General features: G+C 42.5%; 1 protein-coding gene across 2 annotated transcripts in view; it reads right to left on the reverse strand.

Moving 5' to 3' along the window:
- Nucleotides 1-25,755, reverse strand: part of Axdnd1 (axonemal dynein light chain domain containing 1) — a 71,908-nt gene that overhangs the window by 15,247 nt on the left and 30,906 nt on the right. For both annotated transcript variants that reach the window (NM_001430801.1, NM_001430802.1), the window contains 10 exon segments: nucleotides 410-520; nucleotides 4,831-4,927; nucleotides 5,743-5,957; nucleotides 8,142-8,235; nucleotides 9,781-9,988; nucleotides 16,510-16,744; nucleotides 18,322-18,397; nucleotides 19,816-19,979; nucleotides 21,142-21,243; nucleotides 23,988-24,108. In NM_001430801.1, coding sequence (NP_001417730.1) covers nucleotides 410-520; nucleotides 4,831-4,927; nucleotides 5,743-5,957; nucleotides 8,142-8,235; nucleotides 9,781-9,988; nucleotides 16,510-16,744; nucleotides 18,322-18,397; nucleotides 19,816-19,979; nucleotides 21,142-21,243; nucleotides 23,988-24,108 — 1,423 coding nt within the window.

Raw genomic sequence — 25,755 nt, forward strand, 5'->3', positions numbered from 1 at the left:
GGCTGGCTGCTCTGGCAGAGGACCCAGGGTCAGTTCCCAGCATCCATAGCTGGCAGCTCACACCTATAACTCCAGCTTGAGGGTATCCAAAGCCCTCTTCCAACCTACACACACACACACACACACACACACACACACACACACACACACACACACACACACACACGGGGTGGTGGGGGAGTCTTAAATTTATTTTAAACACTGAGTGGAGGAGTCTCTTCCTGGGGAGGAGGAGGAAGAGCTGCTGACACTCTAGATCAGAAAGGAATTCTCTTCCAGCAGTCTATGGTGAGGATGGAGAAGAGCAGTTTCAGAAAGATGCTGCAACCGGGGCACCCTGAGATACAGGAAAAGCGACTGTTCCGTTCATTTCCTTACAGACCAAATGACAGCAGCATGTAGTAAATACCTCTTCCCCGAGCAGCTTCTCTGCTTCCTCATATGACAGTAGTCGTACTCTCCTGCCTTTGATGTCAGAAATGAGGTATGAGCATGTGCTGATCCAATCGTAACATTCTCTCTGGGAAGAGACAGCATGATTACTATATGAGGGGAAATCAACTGATGCCAACTCACGACTCCCACTGCATTGCTCAGCACAATTCCTCTGTAACTCCTCTGTGTTCAGTTCAAAGACCACACAGAAGTGTCTTACTACAAATGTAGGCCTGATCACACTGTGCCTCACTGACAGGGTTTCTGATTTGCATTGTGGTAGGGTAAGTGTGGACCATAAAACCAGATACAGAATTCTTGGGCTTACTAACCCTTAAATGATCTGTTCCAATAAATTTTATGTGACTGACCATGTCAACATGGTTGTTTGCTAATAACAATAGTGTTTTGTGAGAGGTTCCTCTAAGGTTGAAACAGGAAATAGCTCAAAATAGCTTCAGGAAGTCCCTGAAACTGATCATATTCACTTCTTTTCTTCTCCCCTAGAGTATCTAAGTAGTAAAGCCATTCAGGTAAGCCTAGCAGCAAAGACCAATTGTTCTGCCTGGGAAAGGCTCAGACCAACTGAACCAACTGGGAAAGACACTCTACTTGTGACCAGTCTGAAGGTCACACAGTGTGACCTGGGTTCCCAGCTTTGGGAGCTGCCATCCATACTGGACTGGACTTTGGTACTGCAGCTGTCCTTAAGTGATTTCTGTTCCTTTGAGTAACCTCTCATTCGTATTCCTATAAGTAGCCCCAGTAAAACTCATTGATACACCAAGTTGGACATTGCTATGACTATTATTTTGGTGTGTCATGTGCTCCTTACCTGGAGTAAATAGAAATGTTTGTGTTATGTCTCCTCAGGAAACAAATACAAGTAGCAAGCTCATTTATGGTTTTTAGTTCTATATGAAACTCTTCCTAAGCACTGTGTATATATCTGTACTAACCAAGTATTCATTGGATTCTCAGTATGAAATACTGAATATGTATAGTAACACCAACATAAAATAGGGATAAGTTTGATGAGAGTAAGAACTGTTTGCTGAAAGCCACAGTTTCAATGAAACAAACAAATGAAGACACACACTGTATTAACAGATCCAAAGACACAAGGTAGTTAGAGGGTCAACTCTCCACCCACTGACCAATAGTTAAAGTGTAAAAAAAAAAAAATTCAACACCTTTTGAAGAGATTGGTAAGCTTAAATTACATATGGTAAAACAAAGGATCTGGTATAACCTTTAAAAACAAATTTTTGGATTTTAACTATGAGGTTAAAAATTTATGATAAAAATAATGAAGATTAGTAATGGTGATCATGTTGACCAATAGAGCTACAGTATAACACATACATGTTCAATAGATGTTTCAGCAAAGACAGCAAGGCCTCTTGATAAATGACAGTCTTTTTAACAGAGGGCATCACAATAATCAGATACACATGGGCCAAAAAAGAACCATAACTGGCAACACAGCTTTAAAAAATGTTTTTAATGCAAAATGGTTAATAAACCTGAGAATAAAGCCAAAAACTATTTAATATCTAGAAGACAACGTGAGAGAAAAATCTTTATGATGCTGTTAGGCAAAATTTTCCTTTAAAGTAACACGAAAAACAAGACTCATAAAACAAAAGCTAGATCACCATCAGTGTTAAGAACCTCCTGTCTCTCAAGGTATCACGGGGGGGGGGGATTTTTGTATGTATATGTATGTGTGACATGCATGTCTGAGATGTGTTCTCATGTTTGTGGACACATGTTGTGATATGTATTTGTGTGGGTTATGTACAACTGTGAATGTGCAGAGTTCAGAGGTTGACATCTGGTGTTGTCCTTGTTAACTCTCCCACTTTTACACACTGAGGAAGAGTCTTCTGATTCCACTAGTTTAACCAACCAGCTTCGTCTGGGGATCTTGTTTCTGCCTTCTCAGCTCTGGGATTGTTGGCAGACTGCCATGCACACCTGGCATTACATGGGTTCTGGAGATCTGAATACCAGTTCTCAGGCATGGGCGAGCCAGTGCTTTACCTGCTGGGCCATCCTCCCAGCCCTCAAAGTCCTAGTAAACATGAAACATCACAAGCTGGAGGAAACATTTGTAAATAATACATAGGATATAGGATTTATTACCCAGACCATATAAAGAGTTTCTAGTACTTAATAAGGAAACGAGCCAATACCAATGGGCCAACAATTTAGACAGACTTTCACCAAAGACGACATGCCTATAAAGAGTAAGTACAAGAAAAGAAATTCAGCATCATCGGTCACTAAGGAAACGCAAATGAGAACCATGATAACCTATTGCTACCCACCTATGGGAATGTCTACCACTTAAAATATGGGCTGCATCAATGACCGGCGAGGATGTGAAACAAAGGATTGTTATTTACTGCTGATAGAGGACTGCGTTAGCCAGAGCCCGGCCGACTCTATGACAGGCTGCACACTGACAATTTGGGAGACTGAGTTAGGCCTAAGATTCTGTTTCCCAGGCATGAGAATCTGGATCCAGGAACCTGTGGTCAGCCAATCACAGCCACAGCAACCGATGCGAGGACACCCTGTCATCTGGCCTGAAGTAAGAATAGGTAGCTAGAATGAGTAAGCCACCCCCTGGGAAGTCTCCAGAGCCTAAGCACTGTCAGTCAGACCTCTAGAGATAGAGCTGACCAATCAAGTAAAAGGACACATGCCCCTCCCTGAATTCTCCTGACTGACAACAAAAGCTGGGCCTGGGAGTCCACCAGGGGCCCCATTCCTGAATGGGCAGACCCCTGCATACAGAAAATTCAGCTGAATAAACACCCTGCTTTTGCATACTAATGGAGTCTGGGGTCTTTCTTCCCGGAATCACAGACCCTAACAACAGGAGTATAAACATGGTTCAGTCACCCTGGAAATATACATATCCCATTCCAAGAGAAGAAAGTAAATGTCTGCTCAAAGATTAGGGCATTAAAGTACATTGGAGCTTTGCCTATAATAGTCAAAGCTGAAGACAACTTAGGTGTCCATCAAGAGAAAAAAAAATGTGTGTGCATTTACTTTTATATATATGTATATATATTCATATGTATGTATATATTTATATATACTTGTATATATGTGTATATGTGTGCACATATGTATTATATATAATACATATATAAATAAATATGTATATAATACATATATATTTGTGTTGCTCTTTGTCTTTGCCTGGTGGTGCTATTGGAATTTTATCATGAGGGTACCAACTTCATAGATAGGTTAATTTATTAAGTTTGTGAGGAATAGGCTAATAGAAGGTGGGATGTAGTTGGAGAATGTGGGAGTTCTGTTCCTGTGTGGTGTCTGCCTGCCCAGAGGTCTAGGACTGCAGCTGCTGAGTTGTATTTGATGTTTGCTACGGGACTGAACTGCTGCCAAAGATCGAGCTCAGCCCCAAAGAACAGGTCCACTTCCCACACATCCTAGTGACTTTTCTCTTCAACTACTTCTGCTGAGTGGTGGGTTAGAGGAGGGGTTGGACCCTTATTAAAAGTAGATTGCAGGGGTTGGGGATTTAGCTCAGCGGTAGAGCGCTTGCCGAGCGAGCGCAAGGCCCTGGGTTCGGTCCCCAGCTCCGGAAAAAAAAGGAAAAAAAAAAAAAAGTAGGTTGCAGCCACCAAACCTAGATAATATTGCTGAGGCCAAGTGCATGCTGACAGGAGCCTGATATAGCTGTCTCCTGAGAGGCTCAGCTAGAGAATGACAAATACAGAGGCGAATGTTAGCAGCCAACTATTGAACTGAGAATGGGGTCCCCATTGGTGGAGTTAAAGAAAAGACTGAAGGAGCTGAAGGGGTTTGCAACCCCATAAGAACAACAATGCCAACCAACTAGAGCTCCCAGGGACTAAATCACCATCCAAAGAGTACACATGGACAGACCCATGGCTCCAGCTGCATATGTAGCCGAAGATGACCTTGTTGGGCACTAATGGGAGGAGAAGTCCTTGGTCCTGCCCAAGGCTTGATGCCCCAGTGTAGGGAAATGTCAGGGCCAGGAGGCAGGAAGGGGTGGGTGATTGGGAAGGGGGAACACCCTCATAGACGGAGGAGGAGGGGGGATGGGATAGTGGGTTTACAAACAGGAAACTGGGAAAGGGAATAACATTTAAAATGTAAATTTTAAAAACCAATAAAAAAATTAGGTTGCAAAAAAGTTATGCCTACACATGACTTTTATTATAATAAAATTATAATTTATTATAATGAATGATTTAATGACTGCATGAATATTTTAGAACTATAAAATTATTTAATTCAAATAATTTTAATGTACATTGTGTTTTGATTTCATTAGACCTGGAAAATCCACTAACCACAAAACAAAACAAAGCTAAGGCTTACATTCATCCTATCCAGTTCCTGGCGGTCCTTAGCAGGATTCTTCTGTAAGTGGGCAGCTCTACTCAGGGCCATTGCTCTTACCATGCCTATGCAGCAGCTGGAGACAGACAGACAGGCAGACAGGCAGACAGGCAGACAGATGAGACAGTGGCAGTGAGCTCACATAAGCTCTGTGCTGTGACTTGGAAGACTGTAATTCCCAAAGGGTCACATGCTATACAGACTTGGTCCTCTCCTGCCAAGATGGCACTATTAGGAGATAGTGAAAGTTGCAGGAGGTGGGGCTAGTCGAGGCCTTTAGGTCTCTGTGCATGGAGGTGTGCCCATGGAAGGCTATGTTCTCCCATTCTCTTCCCTTTTGCTTCCTTGCTATGAAATGAGGAAGTTGTTCTCCCACAGATGCTTGAAGTGACGATGGGCCTCCTGGCTTTAGGCCCACAGACTGGGACATTTCCAACTGGAAGCTGAAACAAAACTCTTCTCTATATAAATTAATTATCTTAGGTATTTTATTAGAGCAATGAGAAGCTGACTAATATGCCCAGCATGTTCTACTCATTACTGATCCTTTAAGTGCATAAAATCCACACACCATTAACCATGTTAATTTACCATAATAATCATAACACTGCTTCACCAGGACAGTAAGTTCTTCTTGCTAAATATCTCCCCCTATGGCCTTCCTACCACGTTCCTTTCACCTCGGAACATTTGTAAACTAGGATTTCAGTCTTTTTCTGGGACAGGAATTTTGTTACACAGCCAGCCTGGCCTTGAACTTAACAGCCCCCATGCTTCAGTGTAGAATTTCTTTCAAGGCCTTAAAATCACCCTATTGTTGCTACTTCAATATCTGCCCTACCTTACATGTATTAGTCTTTAGTGGACAGCAGCGCAGGGAGGAGGAGTTACCTGTGCAAGTGGCTGGAGTACCGAGCCAGCCGCTTGGCCAGTGAGACCGCGTTTATCTCTAATTCCGCGACTCCTATTTCACGCTCCTCTTCCTCGGCAAACCCTAAGTTGTCCCCCTTCATCTTTGGGAGAGTGATTTTCTCAGTAAAATCAGGAAGCATTACGGTCAGCAAGTTTACCATCCACTGGATCATAGCTATATGCAATTCATCCATCTGTTAAAACGATTACAATCCAAGCAACCATTTAGGACATTTTTATCACATTAAACAATAAAAACAGGAAGGGGGCAAAGAAAGAGGACTCAGCCTTTACAGCACTAGTAAGCCGGAGACTTCAAACAAATGTTGGTGGGCCCCTGCATGCCTGGGACTCCTGTCCTGGAAGGCAGCGGCAGGGGATCCCCAAAGCAGGTTGGTTAGCAAGACTAGCATATAGGTGAGCCCTGAGTTTGGTTGGGAGGCCTTGCCTTGATGAAGAAGGTAGAAGAGCCATCTAGGAAGCTATGTGACATCAGGCTCAGGTCTTCACATGCATGCTCACATGCACCTGCATACAAATACATGTGAAACACACACAACACTCACATATACATGAAAAGACTAAAAAAGCAGGAGTGATCATACCCATGTCCAACTTTCAGCAACCCATAATTATTAAAGAAATCAGATAATTTCTTAGCTACTGTAGTCCTGTTTTTTTCTTCTCTCAACTATTGTGTGTTAAACTGATTTTGTTTATCTTGACCAAGGGTCCTTAAGTCAATAGAGCTCAAGTTGCCAATTGTGCCCCAAGGCATTCTAGTGCTCTACAAGTAACTCAAAAGGACACCCCCCCATCTTTAATTGAAGGAGGTAATGATTGGACATCTGGTATGTGCAGTGTGAACTCAGCAGCCCATTGAGAAGCTCTTAAAATGCAGATTTATTACTCTGGCTACTGTTTTCAAGAACAACTAACTAATGGACATTGTGGCTAGTGGAAGGTCAATTAAAAAACCATTGCATAATTTACAGACTCAAAAATGTGTGCCATCGGGGTTGGGGATTTAGCTCAGCGGTAGAGCACTTGCCTAGCAAGCGCAAGGCCCTGGATTCGGTCCCCAGCTCCGAAAAAAAGAAAAAAAAATGTGTGCCATCATGTAACAAATAAATCCTGTGATGAGATTCCCTTCAGTTCTGTGTCTCTCTGTTAGCTATAGTTTCACACCATCAAAGTAAGCTGAGCTTTGAAGAGACCTACAAGAGCTTTATCAGTGACACCAGCCTGCAGGCATAAATATCTAAAAAGCAGGGCATATTTTGAACCATTTCAAAGTTATTTTAAAATACTGGGCTTTTTTAAAAAAAAAATCTCTGTTGACTTTTGCATGTAATTTATAACATATAAAACAGTCATAACCTGATATACAAATTAGAAATAAGGTAGAAATAATTTACTAAATTTTTTTTTGCTAAAAGAATTCCAGAATAAAGCTCTTACTGCAGAAGCCTGAAGATGAGGTTAGAAACTCCAGGTAAAACCTGGGCAGGCATGTGTCCTGCCTATACCCCACTGCTTAGAAGGTAGAAACGGATCCCAGGGCAAACTGGCTAGCTAACTAGACTAGCTGAGCTGGTGACTAAAGCTTTGAGCCCTGGTTCTGTGAAAGGACCCTCTTCGGCAAAAGAACAGAGTAAGGAAGACATAAACAGCAACCGTGGCCTCCACACACATCCTCACTCATATACTTGCCAACAAGCATACACACAGGCACGCACACCCCATGCATGGGCAAAAGTAAAAGTTTACCAACCAATGTTTCAGACAGACAAATAGCATGGGGCAAACAGAACAAAGGGCTCAGAGAAAACAGCAGAAACTATTGGTGGGATATGGGTCAGGAAGTGAAAGGCCTGATTGTTGGACAGAAAGACTCTTCTACTTTTCGAACACACGTGCAAGTAGGTCGCAGAAGCATCTCCTGTCTCTCACACTCCCTTATGGACTAACCACACTATAGTAACACCGTGTTAACAAAGAAGAGCATAAGAGCTTTTCTAAATGCTCCTATGACAAAGAACGAGCTCTATAACACAACAGAAACCAAGTGTGTGGGCCCATGGATCTCAATAATGGTAAACTGGGCACTCTGGAGAGGCTTGTGGTAGCAACATCTAGAGATGATAACAGTGCTAGAATTTTCTTCCTCATGTCATAAGACAAACATTGTTTCTGATCATGGGAAACCCACTCTGCTAGATTTTCTTCATTTTCCATTGAAAATCATTTGAATTACTGCTATATAAGCTTTCATTTTACTCTTCCAGCTGCCTTGCTCCATTTGGGCCTTGTCCTTCCTTGAAGAAAATCCCCAACCGAAGCAAAATAGAACCCTGAAAAGCCATATGAACACATACGTGGCGAAGAAGTTCAATTTGACCATTGGCAATTTCGTTGTCTAACTTCAAAATCCATTGTTGAATCATTTCAAATATGTGTACTTGGAGTATCCTGCAGGAAGAAAGAAGGCAAAATAAACTAAGGAGGCTTGAGTACACAAGAAGCCATCATTGAGGTGAAAGGGACATGGAAGCTGAGAAGCTTTTAAGAACTTAGGCAAAAGTGACCCACAGCCATGCGCTACTTGAAGGTTGGTTAGGCTGATGCAGTCTTCCTATAACTCCTAGACAGACGTCAATGGCACGATCTGCTTGGGACAGTGTATGTTCTAACTGCATTATTTCTCTTCACTATAAATGGGCATGCCCCTGCCTCTTCACTCCTAGACTAAGAGGACTAGTTGGTTTTGTGTGTCAACTTGACACAAGCTGAATTTATCACAGAGAAAGGAGCCTCCCTTGAGGAAATGCCTCCATGAGACCCAGCTGTAAGGCATTTTCTCAACTAGTGTTCAAGGTGGGAGGATCCATTGTGGGTGGTGCCATCCCTGGGCTGGTAGCCTTGGGTTCTATAAGAAAGCAAGCTGAGCAAGCCAGGGGAAGCAAGCCAGTAAGAAACATCCATCCATGGGATGGATCTGCATCAGCTCCTGCTTCCTGACCTGCCTGAGTTCCTGGTTTGACTTCCTTTGATGATGAACAGCAATGTGGAAGTGTAAGCTGAATTAAACCCTTTCCTCTCCGACTTGCTTCTTGGTCATGGTGTTTGTACAGGAATAGAAACCCTGACTAAGACACTGTGTGATGCTAATTAATTTTAAAACCTTTCAATGATTGGTTTTCAGCATGCAGTCAGCATGGTCCACTCCTCATTGAGAGTGATGAGAGTTAATTTTGAAAAATGAAACTATTGAAGGTTTTCAGAAACGATGTAGAAAGAAAAACGAAGAAAAAGTCATAGAAACAATGACTGTAAACAACCCAATTTTATGGAAAAATGACAATGAACACAGAAGGTTCCTCAGTCTCCAAGCAGACAGAGATGCTGCATCACAAAGCAAGCCTCAGTTCATTTAAAGGCAAAAATAACACAACCAAATGAAACTACAGTTGACAATTGGAAAGCACCAGGAAACTCAAACGGGAAGTTTAAATGACAAGTGTGTCAACAGATATTAGTTCAAGACTACTCATCAAATGCTCTGAGCTAATGCAAATGCGGACACGAAACCTTTAGGGGATAGGGCCTACTAGAAAGTGACTGAGTTACTGGGGTCCTCCAGGAGGTTGTGGGGAGTTCCTATAAGAAGCTGAAAAGAACACACTGGATCCCTCTGGCTTGCCAGGTGAGACCCCCCACCTTGCACAAGCATCCCTGCCATGATGTCATTTGTTATGATGTCAGCACCACGCTGTTGAAGACTTTCAGCTTCCACACTGTAAACAGAATAAGCCTCTTCTGAATAAACAGTCCAGCCACTGGGAACTCACGAGTCCACAGCAAGCTTTCACTATAACATGCAAAGCTTCTTTTTGAGAAGGATGAAAAAATGTTTAAAAGTTGACTACAGTTGCCCACATCCATAAATACACCGAAACTGCCGAATATTAGGGCTTCAGAAACATCTACCCCAAGGAGAAAGGACTGTGAACTTACGAGCCAGAGTCCATGTCCGTGTCTATGTCCTGTGGAACCGAGCCAATAATGTTTAACAGAGCTTCCAGCTGAAGCTTCATTTCGTTAATCTTTTCATCAATTTCAAACCACTCATCAATGGGCACTTTAGAATAATCTAGGAAGTTTTCTAACTTGAAAATACATGTGTCTATAGAAATAAGCAAGTTTGGAAGAATTTTAGATACACCTAGGAAAGTGAGGAGAAAAAAAAATATTAGCAAACTCTTTGTGGTACCATTGTTTCAATGCTAGAGTATAAAATCTAGGCAAGGACAGGCCTTGTCTTGTCTATTATCTACCAGAGAACTTTGAGAGATGCACAAAACACCCAAAGGTAAAGTTCTCGGCACAAAGAAGATGTATTTGTCCCAGAAGGTCAAAGGGCAGGGAATAAAAGACAAAAACAGGCGACAGAGGGTGAGGGCAAGGGGAAAAAAGAACAAGGACGGGGAGGGAGTAGGGAGGGTGCAGGGGGGACGACAAAGTATTGTCTCTAGACAGAGAGACAGTAGATGTGGTACATAAGAAAATGGTGGTTTATAAAGGTTAAAAGAGAAACTCAGAGCTGGAGAGATGGCTGAGTGGTTAAGAGCACTGACCACTCTCCCCAGAGGTCCTGAGTTCAAGTACACATACTGGTTCACAGCTATCTGTAATGGGCCCTGACACCCTCTGCTAGTGAGTCTGAAGACAGCTACAGTGTACTATTCATATATGTAAAATAAATAATTCTTAAAACAAAACAATTTTTTTAAAGAAAGGGAAACCCAGTGTTAGAATGGGATGTTTAATTTAAGCAGGTGTGTTAAATAGGTGAGCCAAAGGAGGCTTTTGATTGCTGGACTTCAATACTTATAGTTGGGCCTTGGTAGTCAGCCTCAGGAGGAGGAAGTGGCCAAAAAGGGAATAGACCTTGGGGGCTAGCTTTAGGGATGTGATCTAAAGGTTTACCAAGGCAGAGGGAATGGGGGAGAAGGGCAAGACCCGCCAGAGCTATGTTTGCCATGTTCCAGCCTCTACTAGAGTCCTTCAACTTCTAAATAAATAGCAAATTACGATGGGTAATTCTCCAGTCAGTTGGAACATTCCTGGCTTCTTACTGATTCACTGGTGAATGGTGACCAAGATGTTTCTTGGATGAGTTCATATTCTAACTTTCTCGTTTTCTCCATGGAGAATCCCAGCTAGAAATGATTGACTAGAGTTTTCGGTCTGAAAAGAACAACAATGATAAGCAACCTCTCCCTGGGATAGTTAATGACAGGTGAGTGTAGACATGGGTCTGAAGCCATTTCTGTCAGCGATTGGGTCTTTGAAAAGTCCATAGTTTCTATCTCCCCTAACCAAGGGACTGCAGGCTGTGTCAGTGAGTCTGAAAGTGGGGGATAGCCTTGGATGCACTGGCACATGACAGCTTCCTAAACAGAACACCAGTCATGCAGGCACTAAGATCAACAGCTAACAAATGGGACCCCAGAAACCAGAAAGCTTCTGTAAAGCAAAGGACCCTGTCAAAAGGACAAAACGGTAACCTTCGGAATGGGAAAAGATGTTCACCAACTCCACATCTGGCATAGAACTGATATGCGAAATTATCTAATAATCTAATTAAAAATAGAGTGCAGATCTAAGCAGAGAATTCTTGACAGAGGAATCTCTAACAGCTGAGAGACACTTAAAGAAAATGTTCAGCATCGTTAGCCATCATGAAAATGCAAACCAAAGATTCCGTCTTACATCTGTCAGAATGGCTAAGATCAAAAGCACAAGTGACAGCGCATGCTGGCGAGGATGTGGAGCAAGGGGAAGACTCCGCCATTGCTGGTGGGAGTGCAAACTGGTACAGCAGCCACTTTAGAAATAACTATGGAAAGTTCTCAGGAATTTTGGTTAATCTACCTCAGCCCTATCATATATATCTGGGCATGTATCCAGAAGATGTCCCACCACAAGGACACTTGTTCAACTATGTTCATAGCAGCTTTGTTTGTAATATCCAGAAACTGCAAACGATCTAGATGTCCCTCAACTGAAGAATGTATATGAGTAGCTGTCTTCAGACACACCAGAAGAGGGCACCAGATCCCATTACAAGTGGTTGTGAACCACCATGTGGTTGTGGGATTTGAACTCAGGACCTCTGGAAGAGCAGTCAATGCTCTTAACCACTGAGCCATCTCTCCAGCCCGTTTCAACTGAAGAATGGATAAAGAAAATGTGGTTCATTTACACAACTGAGCAATACTCAAGTTAATAAAGATGGGGAAAAAAAAGAATGACGTCTTGAAATTTGCTGGCAAATGGATGGAACTAGAAGAGATCATCCTGAGTGAGGGAACCCAGACGCAGAAAGACAAACACAGTATGTGCTCACTCAGAAGTGGATACTAGCTGTAAGTAAAGGATAGCCATGCTGCAGTCCACAGACCTAGAGAAGCTCCGTAACACGGAGAGAGCAAGGAAGGATGCAGGACTCTAATTGGGAAGGGGAAATAGAATAGAAATCCCAGGTGGATAGGAGAGGAGTGGGAACAGGGGAGATCAGGTGTCAGGAGGACAGAGGGAGAGACAACTGGAATAGGGGGCATCTCTGGAGAGAGCTAGAGACCTAGTGCAATAGAAGCTCCCAGGGACCCATGAAGGTAATGCTAGCTGAGACTATCAGTGGGGGAATAAGAGAGGAAGCTAGACATCCTGTAACCAGGCAAGACTTCCAGTGGCACTAACCAAACCACAAAACCTTCAACCTACAATTTATCCTGCCTACAAGGTATGTTGGGGTAAAGGTGTCACAGAAATTATGGGCATGCTCAAGCAACGACTGACCCAACTTGAGACCCTGTCTTAGGGTTTTACTGCTGTGAACAGACACCAGACCAAGGCAACTCTTATAAGGACACCATCTAATTAGAGCTGGCTTAGAGGTTCAGAGTTTCAGTCCATTGTCATGAAGGCAGGAGCATTGGCAGCATCCATGGAAGGTGTGGTGCAGGAGGAGCTGAGAGTTCTACATCATCATCTGAAGGCTGCTAGGAGAAGACTGGCACTTGCATGGTTAGGAATAGGGTCTCATTGGCCACCTCCACAGTGACACACTTCCTCCAACAAGGCTACACATCCTAATAGTGCCATCCACTCCCTGGGCCAAGCATAGTCAAACCACCACAGATGCCTAGCGCAATTGTTATCAGAGAGGCTTCACCCAGCAACTGATGAAGACAGATGCAGAGACCCACAGCCAAAAACTAGATAGAGCTTGGAGAGTCCTGCTAAAGAGGAGAGGAAGGATTGTAGGAACCAGAAGGGTAAAAAACACCACACAGAAAACCATAAAGAAAACAAAACAAAAACCACGGAATCAACAAACTTGGGCTCATGGGGGCTAAAGAAATGAGACTTCTGCCAGGAAGCCTGTATGGGACTGACCTAGGCCCTCTACACGTTATAGTTACATTGCTTGGTCTTCTTGTGGGATTCCTAACAGTGAGAGCAGGGGCTGTCTCTGACTCTGTTGCCTGGTTTGGGGGCCCTTTCCTCCTACCAAGTACTCACTCATAATGGGCCTCATCTAGCCTGAATGCAGAGGAGGGGCCCAGTCTTACCACAGCTTGATATGACATGGCTGGCTGATGCCCATGGGAGGCCTGCCCTTTTCTGAAGAGAAACAGAGGAGGAGTGGATGGGTGGGAGAAGCCGGGAGGAAAGGAGAGGAAACTGCAGTCAGGATATTAAAACTAATATAAAAATAAAACTATTTTTAATGTGCTGTTTGTATTGACAGCATTCCTGTGAGGATTTTAACCACTATGTTTATTAAGAATATGGACCTGGGTTGGGGATGTAGCTCAGTGGCCCTGGGTTCGGTACCCAGCTCCAAAAAGAAAAAAAAAAAGAATATGGACCTATCACTTTTTAAATTGTTTGTTTCTTGCTTTGCATATCCATAAGAGTGGCCTCACAGAATGAGTTTGTCCTCTTTAATATCCTGAAATAATTTCATAGAAAATTAATAGTAAATATTTGGTAGAAGTCTGAGTTAGGGTAACCTTTCTGTACACTGTGAAGGTTGTCTTTGTATATTCAACTGTTGATTGCTGTGCTGGAAGAAAGGTGAGTGCTGACAAGATTTTGTTATTAATAATCTGTGTCGTTTAACCATTGGTGGGTCCAGAAAACCCCACTATAAGTCTGCAGTAAGCCATCTGGCACTAGGCTTTACCCATTCTCCATCTGCAGATATGCATGTGCATTCATGAATGGTGTGTGCATGTATGGTGTGTGTGTGTGTGCATGAATAGTGTGGTGTCTGCCTATGTTTATGTATTACGTAAAGGCCAGAGATCGACCCTGGGTGCTTCCTCAATTGCTCCCCACTTAATGTATTTTTAGACGGGGTCTTTTACTGAGTCTGGAGCTCACCGTTGGTTAGGCAGACTGGCCAGCAAGCCCTGGGATCCTGGAGGATCCCAGCATTGGGATTAAAAGCACACATCACCATACCTATCTTTTCAACATGGGTGCTGGAGACGTGAACTCAGATGCTCATGCAATCGGCAAGAGCTCCCCACACTGAGCTAACTCTACAGCCTCTATGTTTTCTTAGTGGAAAAAGACGTATCACCACCTTCCATAAAACACCTAATCTGAGGACCGTGGGCATAGCCTACTTTTAGGGTCCCTTTCATCTCCTGCTATTGGCTTATTTAAGGGCTAAAAGGTAAACATTCTTGAGAGCATGTCATCTAACAAGCACTAGTTTAAAGGAAGGAAAATGTATAACATGAACAGTAATTAAAGTATCTGAACAGTTAACTGTCAAAGAGATCACAAAAACTCTGCAGAGGTAAACAGGGGCCATATTTTAGAAGTTGAGTACTAATCACGTCAGTGTCTCACGTGGAGGAAGAGACCCCTGAGGAAAACCGTACGGGGCTGAAAGAGCCAGGTACGTGAAGCATAGCCGCATGTGGGAATGGGGCCTGATTGAAAGACAGTAACTGAAACTCCAGATGGATTTGGTAATCATCTGCCTCACCTCGGTGGGCAGCTAAACATCTGTTCCCCATATTGTGTACACATGTATGTGCACACTTCAATTTTAGATTTCTGTCTAAAAGCTGGACACCAAGATCTTATACTAATAAAAGGTCAACCCATGAAGAAGCTATGTGATAAACATAGAGATTGAGTAACAGAGCACCACACTATCCAAAACCAGACTGGAAGACCATTACAAAGCAATAACTGTTACTCCAGTTGCCTGTGTTACAAAATGACTCAACAAAGAAATAGGGGGGTTGGGTTGATGAGAGAGCTCAGTAGTTCCAGAGGACACAGGTTCAACTCCCATATGGCAACTGACAGCCACCGGTAACGCCTGTTCCAGGGGATCTAATGTTGTCTTCTAACCTCTGTAGGCCCAACACACAGGCATGCATTCAAGCAAAACCAACCAAAACGTGAAAAAGTGACAGAATGGGAGAAAATGTTGGCAATTCACGTGCCTCAAAAGTGATTTGTGCTTAGAATAAAAGAACTCCTGCACCTTAACAGTAAAAGGACAACACATCCACACGTGTGCGCACACATACAGGTAAGCAAGCAATCTTACTGGGTACTTTCCCAAAGAAGGTAGACAAATGGCTAAGAAGACTCATAAAATTTTTGGTAACCTTCATTATCAGGAATATACCATCAAGACCATGATGAAACGGTATTTCATACCCCCTGGCATGGTGAGGTAGCCACAGTGGTGCCAAGGAGGCAGAAACATCAGACCCTCATAATTGCTCCCGAGAATATAAAACTGTGTCCACCTCAGAATCAGTGTGGCAGTCTTCAGGAAGCTAAACACAGAGTCAAATAGCCAAGAGTTCCCTCCAGAGAAGTGAAAACAGAAAAGAGAGACAAACCCAAATATCTATCTACAATTGAAAATATATACGAAAATCAGGTATATTCATACAATCTATCTGGTTATGAAAATGAGGGAAGGCCAGCCATGGCGGCAAATGACTATAAGCCCAGCACTTGAGGGGCTGAGCCATGAAGACTACAAGTTTGAGGCTAAGTCATATCTTTAAAAAAAACAAAAAAAAAAGAGGAGGAGGAGGAGACAACAACGACAGGGGTTCAAGGTCAGTCTGGTCTATATAGTGACCTCAGGACAACCAGAACCACATGGAGATACCCTGCCTCAAAATAAGGGGAGGGCAGAATAAAAGATTGATACATGCTGTAAATATAGATGACCCTTAAAAAATGCCATCATATGTAAAGAAGCGCGAAAGGGTGAAAGGCACATTTCTCATTCCTATGAAAAGTCGAAATGGAACTGTACAGGACAGGAAGTGGATCTAGAAATAGGGTGGGGATGAGGGGAAAGGGTCGGGAATGAGAGATACAGGACGCAGGACTCCTGGCGAAGTGCAATATATTTTGGAAACTCAACTGGGGGTAGGTGCAGAAGCCTGTCTGTGTATTTTGAATTCACACTTTAACCATGTGGACCATGTTATATCTTAAACTATATCTCAGGAAAATGATACTGATTGCTTTATTTTGCTCGACAAAACTGTGACAGTTCATACTGAAATCTTAGACTTTAATTTCTAGCAAACTCTTCAGGTTTTAAGGGTACCCAACATGGTGGTTACTGTAAAGAGTCTTTACATTACCAAGAAATTTCATTTTCCTTGTTTTGCTTACCATGATCACCGTTTATTCTTATTTCATATTCTCTGTAGAATTTGTTTATGTTTTTTACCATTTCCTCCATGTACTCGTGCTCTGGGGGCAACAACCCATCCATATTTTTATGGCGACTAAGTATCCCAAACCCAATGTCCATCCAGTTTTCCTGTAATCGTTTAATCATTTTGAGAGAGTCATATCTAGACAACAGAAAATCCCCTGTAAATTTTTCTTTCTCCACATCCAGCGTCTAGAAAGTGAAGCAGAGAGAATGTATTATTAGTATTACTAGTATTATTATGTTGTTGTTGTTATCTGAAGTCTGCCTCGAGCGACCATCCTCCATGACACTCTGGCTTCTGGAGGCTCAGGGGTTGTCATCATTGTCTGTGACTTGTAAGAATTTGGGATTGGAGACATTCGAATGTTCATTATGGCAATCACCATCGACGGGGAACGCACTTAACTCCCTTCCTAAGCTTTCATTTTGCAATGTGTGAGACGGAAATCACAAAGCCTTCCATTGTGATCTGTCGGAAGGAATAAGATGATGTATGGGTCGTATTTTCAGCCTGACAAAGTATTTAATAAGCTAAATAAGAATTATTATTATTCCTAACAAGGCACTTTTCAATTTTATCTATACATGTCGAGACTCCCAAACAAATCCCTAAAATTCCCTGTGTATGGAAAGATGGACGTCCTCAGTCCTAAGATGCTTCCGGTCAAGTCATTCCAAACAAGAGGAAGTGGTCTGCATCTGTAATCCCAGCACCAGGAGGCAAGAGTGTTGGGAAGAACTCCAGGAAGTGTTCTTGGTCACGTCGTGAGTTCAAGATCAGAAAGGGTTACTCAAGATCTAATGGCAAAGCACACTCACATACAGATCATTTCCTGAGCTCTGCATGAGATTTCATTAGGTCATGAATTAGGTATTCCTTCATAACTGAATTCACTGTCAATGTCATTATACATTTTCCTTTGTCCCACTACTTCAGTATAATAGTAGTGTGTGTGTGTGTGTGTGTGTGTGTGTGTGTGTGTGTGTGTGTGTGCTCTTTACTGAGGCTTGAACCAGGGCCTTGCAAGTGTCAGGCTCAGTGGTACTGTAACATATCCCTGACCATCAGGTGACTTGATACAATTTATTTTCAAAGCTTGAAACTTTAAAAAACAAACAAACTGTGATATTCATGGACACACACAATAAAATACAGCTTGGCCTTAAAGAGGGAGCCGATCCTGAAGCATGAACGAGCCTTGAAGGCCTGTACTGAGGGAAATAAGCTGTCCATAAATGGGCAAAGACTGGAACCACTGAGTTCACAGAGAGTATGCTTGCAAGGGGCTGAGGGAGAGCAGACACTAGGAGCTACTGTTCAGTGAGCAGCACTTCAGTTTGAAAGCTGGCACACATGGCGGTGTGACCATGTACCACACCGCCAACCTATACACTTTAGTGGTTAAAATGCAAAGCTGTATGTTTTGTGTATTTTCCCATGCTCTATAAAAATTAGTTAATTTTAAAAGTCCAATTTGTCCTTTACACGAAAGCTATATTCAAAGGGAGCAGAAAGGACACATATGATAGGAATTGATTAAGAATCAGAGGCACACTCACCACACGGCCTAAGTTCATTTAGCCCACAGATCTGGAACGGAACTGAAAAATGCTCAACCATATTTTACAGGCTGTTTCTTCATTTTCTGTCATTCATCGACCTTGACAGCATTTTAAAGGCAGGCCTGTGGCTCGGCTGTAGGCAAGAGCTGTCACTGGCACTCTCTGCTAGAGTGGATGCCCAGACTGTTTTGAGAAAGTCTTACCTTTTGAAACTCCTTGAAGTCGTTAAGGACCACACTGAATGGGCTTTTCTTATTAGGGATTAAAATATCTTTCCCACTGGAAGAAGAAAAAAGCCAGGAAGGTCTCAGAACAAGGTCCAGACAGAGAAAACCCAAGTTCCCACCTCAACAGCAGCACGACCTTTTTACCTCGGCCGCTTTCAGCATGGCCTCGAGGCCCAGCCTCTTCAAGTTCACAATTAGAAATAACAAATTTCTGATTCTAACTAGCCAAGTTACAGGACTTGAAGTCCTCAGAGTATCTCTTTCAAGAGTGAGCTCTCATTTTGAGAAACCAAGACTGAGGTGTTCCTAAGAATTCCTACTGAGTCCAATTGCCAGACACAGGAAGGGACGGGAAGCCTAGTGGGTAACAAAGGCCGCAGTACCCGAGGAACCTCGGCTTCTGACAGGACTCCCCTCAGCTCTCTGACCTGTACAAAGAGAGAGCTGGGGGTTTTGGGTTGGTTTGTTCGTTTTTTTTTTTTTTTTTGTTGTTGTTGTTGTTTTTATTTTTATTCTTTTATATTTCTATTCATTATTTGTGTAATATTTTGTTTGTTTATTTGTTTTGTTTTGTTTTTCAAGACAGGGTTTCTTTGTGTAAACCTGGCTGCCCTGAAACTTCCTCTGTAGACCAGGCTGGCCTCAAACTCAGAGATCCGTGTGCCTCTGCGTCTGCAAGTAAAGGCACGGACCACCACTGCCTGGCTGTTTGATCTTTTTTTTTTTTTTTAGATTTATTTTTTTTTATGTATGTACACTGTAGCTGTCCTCAGACACACCAGAAGAGAGAATCAGATCTCATTACAGATGGTTGTGAGCCACCATGTGGTTGCTGGGATTTGAACTCAGGACCTCTGGAAGAGCAGTCAGCGCACTTAACCACTGAGCCATCTCTCCAGCCCAGTGTTTGATCTTTTTAAACAGCAAAATAATGTCTTTTTTTGAAGCTCAAAGATTACTTTATTCCAGCTTGAAAGAAAAATGAGCAAATAACCTGAAACCCCAACAGCTGCTGACAGGAGAAAGGCAGAGAAGAGAGGAGCTGGGCATGGAGGTTGCTGAGCTGCTCTAGAAATGGGGGAGGGCAGGGAGGGAGAGGAAGAGAGGGGAGGGGAGGAAGAGAGGAGGAGAAAAAGGGGAAGATGAGGAAGCAGCAGCAGAAGAGGAAGGAGGAGGAGAAAAAGGAGGAGGGCAGAGGAGGGAAGGGAGGAAGAAAGGAAGGGAGGGAGGGAGGAAGGAAGGAAGGAAGGAAAAGAGGGAGGGAGGGAGGAAAGGAGGGAAGAAGGAAGGAAGGAAGGAAGGGAGGAAGGAAGGAAGGAAGGAAAGAAGAAGTGTGAGGGAAAGCTAATTAAGGTTGAACTCCACCGTGACCCCTCTCCCAAACTGAGTGTTAGTAATTAGTGACGGAGTTGGCTGAGTTACCACACATAACGTAATAAATTCAGAAAAGCGAGATCCGTGCAGACCCACATGTTATTATTGAAGAATTGCTGCCATTTGATGAGCCCATCCTTCACGGTTTGTGATTTTTCTTTTGTAGATTCCTCTGTGCGTTCCACGTCGTGCTTAAATTTGTTCACTAACTTTTTCCACTTCTCTGTCAACTTCTCCACCATTGCAAGGTCTCCAGTGTCCTAAAATGCACAGAATCGAGGCATGCACTTATTCCTGTTACCAATGTTAATTGGCATGTGCCAGGTCTTTATTAATAGTGAGTTACTTAAAGAATTCACAGGAAGTGGGGTCAAAGGTTGCAAAGCACCACCACTATGGTAGTGGTTTTCTGTGCTACATGTTATTAGGAACAAGGAGTTTTCCTTTGCAACATGAACCTAGTTTCCCCACAGGATTTTTGCGTGGGCAAGGACAGGAACTGGAAAGTCAGGCAGAACCAAATGTGAATTCTAGACAGTGACATTATTTAATCTAAAACAAAGACCCTATTAGATAGAGAATTATTTTAATAGTCAGGTGGCAGGAGCTGGAGAAGTGGCTCAGTAGTTAAGAATGCTTACTAATCTGTGAAGGGTTGAGCTGGAGTTCTGTTCCCAGCACCCACACGGGGTGATTCACAATTGCCTGAAACTGCAGTTCCGGGGGATCTGATGCCCTCTAGTGGCCTGAGGGCACCTGCACACACATGGTACACAAACTCACACAGGCACACACATGTATATGAACCCCTCCTACTCTCCAGAGTTCTTTCTCAAATTTCCTTAATAAATCTGTGTCGGATATGCTCAAAAGGGAGGGGGCCTGATGACTCATGGGTGTGTGTGGTTTGACTTGGTGAAAACTGCACTAAGCGCCAGTTCATTTTCTCCAGTGGAGATCAATAAATTTTCTCATAAAATTATTTAAGAATGTATCGGTAATTTCTCCTTCTTCCTCTTCCTCCCCTCCCTCCTTCTCCTCCTCCTTATCATCATCTTTCTCTTCTTATTCTCTGTAGCCCAGGCTAGCCTCAAACTTGAGATCCTCCTGCTTCAGCTTCCTGAGTTCTGAGGTTACAGGAATGACCACAACCCAACCACCAGTTCTTACTCCTGTCTTTGCTTAACCACTAATAAGTGAATAACTCTGGAGTGTTGTTAGACCTGTGTATTTGTATTACAGTGCAAGCCAATGTAACTGCGATCCCTTATCCCTTCCCTTATGGCTCTCGTTCTACCCACAATAAAGCATTAAGTATAGAACTGTTCTTAAGAATCTGGAGATTTGGCAAAGCCAAGCCTATGGCTTCAGTACACAGCACAGATATCATTTTACCCATGGCTTAGCTAAACTGGGATTTACCTTAGTGGACAGCATTATGATGAAGTGCTTGGCATATTTATTCCAGCCTTTTTCACTGAGGTAGAGTTTTTTAGCCATTATGACTCTATTTCTTTCAATTACCTATAAAATAAAAAAGCAGTATGATCGGGAACCTAAAACATTTTTTTAAACACTAAAATTTACTTGTAACATTTTTACATATCAATTTTATCAGTATCATATCAATCAAAATTTCTTAGTTAAATAATTAAGTAATCGGCATCATACACTTCTGAAGCTATTGAACTGGAAGTACATCACAGTTGAAGATACACGGGCAAGACCACAAGCTGGTATCCAGGTAAAGAAAATTCAGACTAATCCTAATAGACAGGAAAGCTTCAGACTTTCACAGAGATGATGATAGAATACCTGAAAAATGTAAAGGAAAACAAAAATACACCCAGTAGATAAATGTGAGGGCCTGACTTCAAACACCCAGAACCCAGGGAAAGCCAGCATAACAGTACACTTCTGTACCCACAGCACTCCTATGGCAAGGAAGGATTGGGTACAAGAAAGCCCTTGGACGGAGGACAAACCATGCCCAAGATGGCCGCCCCTCAACCTGCATAATAATAGTAATAGTAATAGTAATAATAGTATTAGCACCCTCCTTTTCACACACACACACACACAAGTTTAACATAAATTAATTCAGGAATCAGGCCAAAGTGCTCACTGTCACCATACTTATTCAATACGGTGGGTAAAGACTTTACTAGGACAGAAACAGAAGGAAAAAATAAAAGAAAGATGTCCAAGTGTCCCTACTGCAGATGTCAGGGTCCTCCATGTGACAGATGTGCTGATTTGAGTGAGAATGCCCCCACAGGCTCATATGTTTGAACACTTGGTCCCTAGTTGTTGGAACTGTTCGGGAAGGATTAGGAGGTGTGGCCTTGTTGGAGGAGGTATATGGTTGGGGGCAGGCTTTGAAGTTTCAAAAGACTGGCACAATTCCCTGTGTACCCTCTCTCTGCCTCCTGCTTTGGGATTAGGATGGGAGGTGCTCAGCTGTTCCTACTACCATGCCTTTGTTCCACCACAATGGACTCTAACCCTCTAAAATGATAAGCCCAATTCAATTCTTTCTTTCCAAGTTGGCATGGTCATGGTGTCTTATCATAGTCATAGAAAAGCAATTAAGACAGAAGTTGGTGCCAGGAAGTGGGTTATTGCTATGACCAACATGACTGTGTGGGTTTTGTTGTTATTTTGTTTTGTTTTGAGGAATGTGGAAGAATTGAGGACTTTGGATTAGAAAAAAGTTGACTGCTAGAAACAGAGCTTAATGAGCCATTGTAGGAGGAGCTTGGAAGACAAAGTGCATAGAGCAATGCGGACTGCACAGGTGTTGCTCAAGAGGTTTTAGAGGGAAGCAATATTAGAACCGAACTAGAGAATATTCTTGTGATGTTTTGGCAAAATCTATGGCTTCTTTTTGCTCTTGTCCTAAGAATTTGCCTAAAGCCAAATTTAAAAGTAATCAACTAAATGCTCTGATAGAGGAGATTTCAAGACATCCTAATACCAGCTCTGTCATGTAATCGTTAGTAATCACGCCTAAACAGTTCTACAATGAAAATGAACAAGTAAAGGAAAAAAACCAAATGTACTTGGAAGAGAAAAAAAGCACTGAAAATTTTAATGTTGGAACCAAGTCTTCGGGACTTTTTTCTTCCCCTCATTATCCCTCCCCCTGTAACCTCTGACCCCACTCCGCCCTAGCCACACTCTCTTTTTCTCTCTCTTTTTGTTATTGCTATTGCTGTTATTTGTCCCTGTTTGGTTTTGTTTTCCAAGGTAGAGTCTCACTGTGTAGCCCTGGCTGTCCTAGAGCTCATTCTGTAGACCAGGCTGGCCTTGGACTTGAAGATCCACCTTCCTCTGCCTTCTGAGTGCTGGGATTAAAGGCCACCACACATGGTTCTTCCTCCTTTGTGTCCCATACGTCCTTTTACCTAGCCCCATCCCCCTCAGCACTGAGTTTTACCCCCATTTTATTCTCCTTTCTAGTTGTTCAGGCCTTACCCACACTTATACCCTCATAGTCATACAAACTTTACAAAGTCTAGGTTTTCCGTTTGTTTGTTTATGGTTTTTGAGACAGGGTCTCATTGTATAGTGGACTATGCTGGTGGATTTCTGTATATTGAGCCATCCCTGAATCCCTGGGATGAAGCCTACTTGTTCATGATGGGTGATCATTTTGTTGAGTACTTGGATTTGCAAGAATTTTATTGAGTATTTTTATGTTGATATTCATAAGGGAAACTGGTCTGAAGTTCTCTTTCTTTGTAGGGTCTTTGTGTGGTTCAAAATTCTAAAAATGACATGCGTTATATTTATAAGTTTTAATATATGCCCAAAAGAAACAAAAATAATAATTTATAGTCATAGTTTATAAGTTCCAGTTAAAGAAAAAAGAAACAGCCCCAATTGTACAATAGCTAGCTACCAACAGAAGGTTTCCATCTTCAATGCCCACAAAACTATGATATTCATCCATAAATATACACCTCTTTCTTCTTGTACCTTTTGTATTTTTTTTTTTTGAAGGCTGGGTAGTGGTGGTGCACATCTTTACTGCCAGAGCTCAGGAGGCAGAAGCAGAGGCAGGCAGATCTCTGTAAGTTGGAGGCCAGTCTGGTACATGAATGAGCTCTAGGATAGCTGGGGATATGCAGAGAAATCCTGTTTCAAACAATACAAAACAAACAAAACAAAACAAAACAAAACAAAACAAAACAAAACAAAACAAAACTGTCCGATGAAACTTCAGTCAGTTTAGAAGTCTGAGTTACAAATCCAGATGAACAAACCTTCAGGGCCAGTTCATATGTGGCTGAGCTCCAAATGTCTCTTTCTGTCATTAAGAGTTTAATATCGCTCTCCATCCTCCCTCTCTGCATTGTGTATAAGTCATGGTAGTCTTCTACTATTCTGAAAGAGAAGAAGTATCTATTTAGACACCTTGCAAATATTTTGTTATGAAAATAAGCATCCTTTTCCTTCAAGCCTCTTCATAAGGTTACCATGGCATATTTGCTGTGTATATTGGTAACACTTTTAAGAGTGAAATTTTAAAGGCAAATATGATAGTCATGATAAAAATAGGAAGTCCAATGTAACCTTCTAAATGCCATTGTATCCAATAAAAACTTCAGATTAACCCCCAAGAGATGTCTCCATAGGTAAAAGCGTTTGCCTTGCAAGCCTGTTAACTTGACCAGAGTTCAGATCCCCATGGACAACATAAAAAGGCAGATGCAGCAGCGTGCATCTAATCTCCACATGCTGAAGGTGAGATGGGAGGCAGAGACAGACAGAGCTGCCTGCAAGTCTGCTCAACAGATACCACAGAGTAATTAGCACAGTGGCAGAAACAAGACACACCCTGTAAATTATCTTCTCGCTTCCACACGTGTGCCTGTGTATGCACACATATGACACATGTGTGCAGGCACATTCACACTCATTGCACACAGTTTTTGAAGTTTTAAAAAATTTAAAATGCAGACAATAGAAATTCAGAAGTTTATTATTAATCTTCTTTGCTCATTGGTTAGCATTCTTTATTAGAGGCCTGAAGCCTAATAAACTGTAAGGTACTAAAATTTTTAATAATATAATTAGCTCAAGATTTTTAAAAAAATCCCTCCCAGCCACTCAGAGGTTTATGTGTAATTAAATGTCTTGTCCTGGCTAGTTTTTATGTCAGCTCGACACAAGCTAGTGTCATCTGAGAGGAGGAAACCTCAACTGAGAAAATGTTCCATATGATAGGGCTGTAGGCAGACCTATAGGGGCATTTTCCTAATTCGTGATTGATATGGGATGGCCCAATGTTATGGGTGGAGCCATCCCTGGGCTGCTGTCCTGGGTGCTGGAAGAAAGCAGGCTGAGCAAGCCAAGAGGAGTACAGCACAGCAGTAAACCCTCCATGGCCTCTGCATCAGTTCCTGCCTCCAGGGTCCTGCCATGTTTGAGTTCCTGCTTTGGTGTCCCTCAATAGGCTGTATTTAGGATATGTGAGTCAAATAAACCCTCTCCTCCCCACATTGCTTTTGACCGTGGTGTTTCATCTCTTACTGTTGTTTTTGTGTCTGTAGAACACACCTTTCTAATTTACACCATTGCCTTTCTCAGGATGAAAAGCACTCTGAATTTAGCCAAACAGAAGTTGTTGGGGTTGGCAGGATGACTCAGACACACACACACACACACACACACACACACACACACAATCAATCAATCAATCAATCAATCAATCAATACATGTGTTGAAAGAACAACCACTGAAGCTACAAAGTGACTGTGGTGCTTTGAATGCCCCTATAGTCTTATAAGATGCCTAGACATGACAGTGGCACTAGTAAGAGGTGTGGCCTTTTATAGGACGGTCTAGCCACTGTCAGAAATAGCAGACAAGGTAACACCAGAGACAACCTGATGGCGAGAGGCAAGCACAGGAACCCAAGCAACAGAAACCAAGACCACATGGCATCATTGGAGTCCATTTCTCTGACCAAAGCAAACACTGAATATCCAAACAAGATATATATTTAAAATCACATTTGATCATGATGA

The sequence above is a fragment of the Rattus norvegicus genome, chromosome 13 (assembly GCF_021556685.1).
Source record: "Rattus norvegicus strain SHRSP/BbbUtx chromosome 13, alternate assembly SHRSP_T2T, whole genome shotgun sequence".
NCBI lineage: Eukaryota > Metazoa > Chordata > Mammalia > Rodentia > Muridae > Rattus > Rattus norvegicus.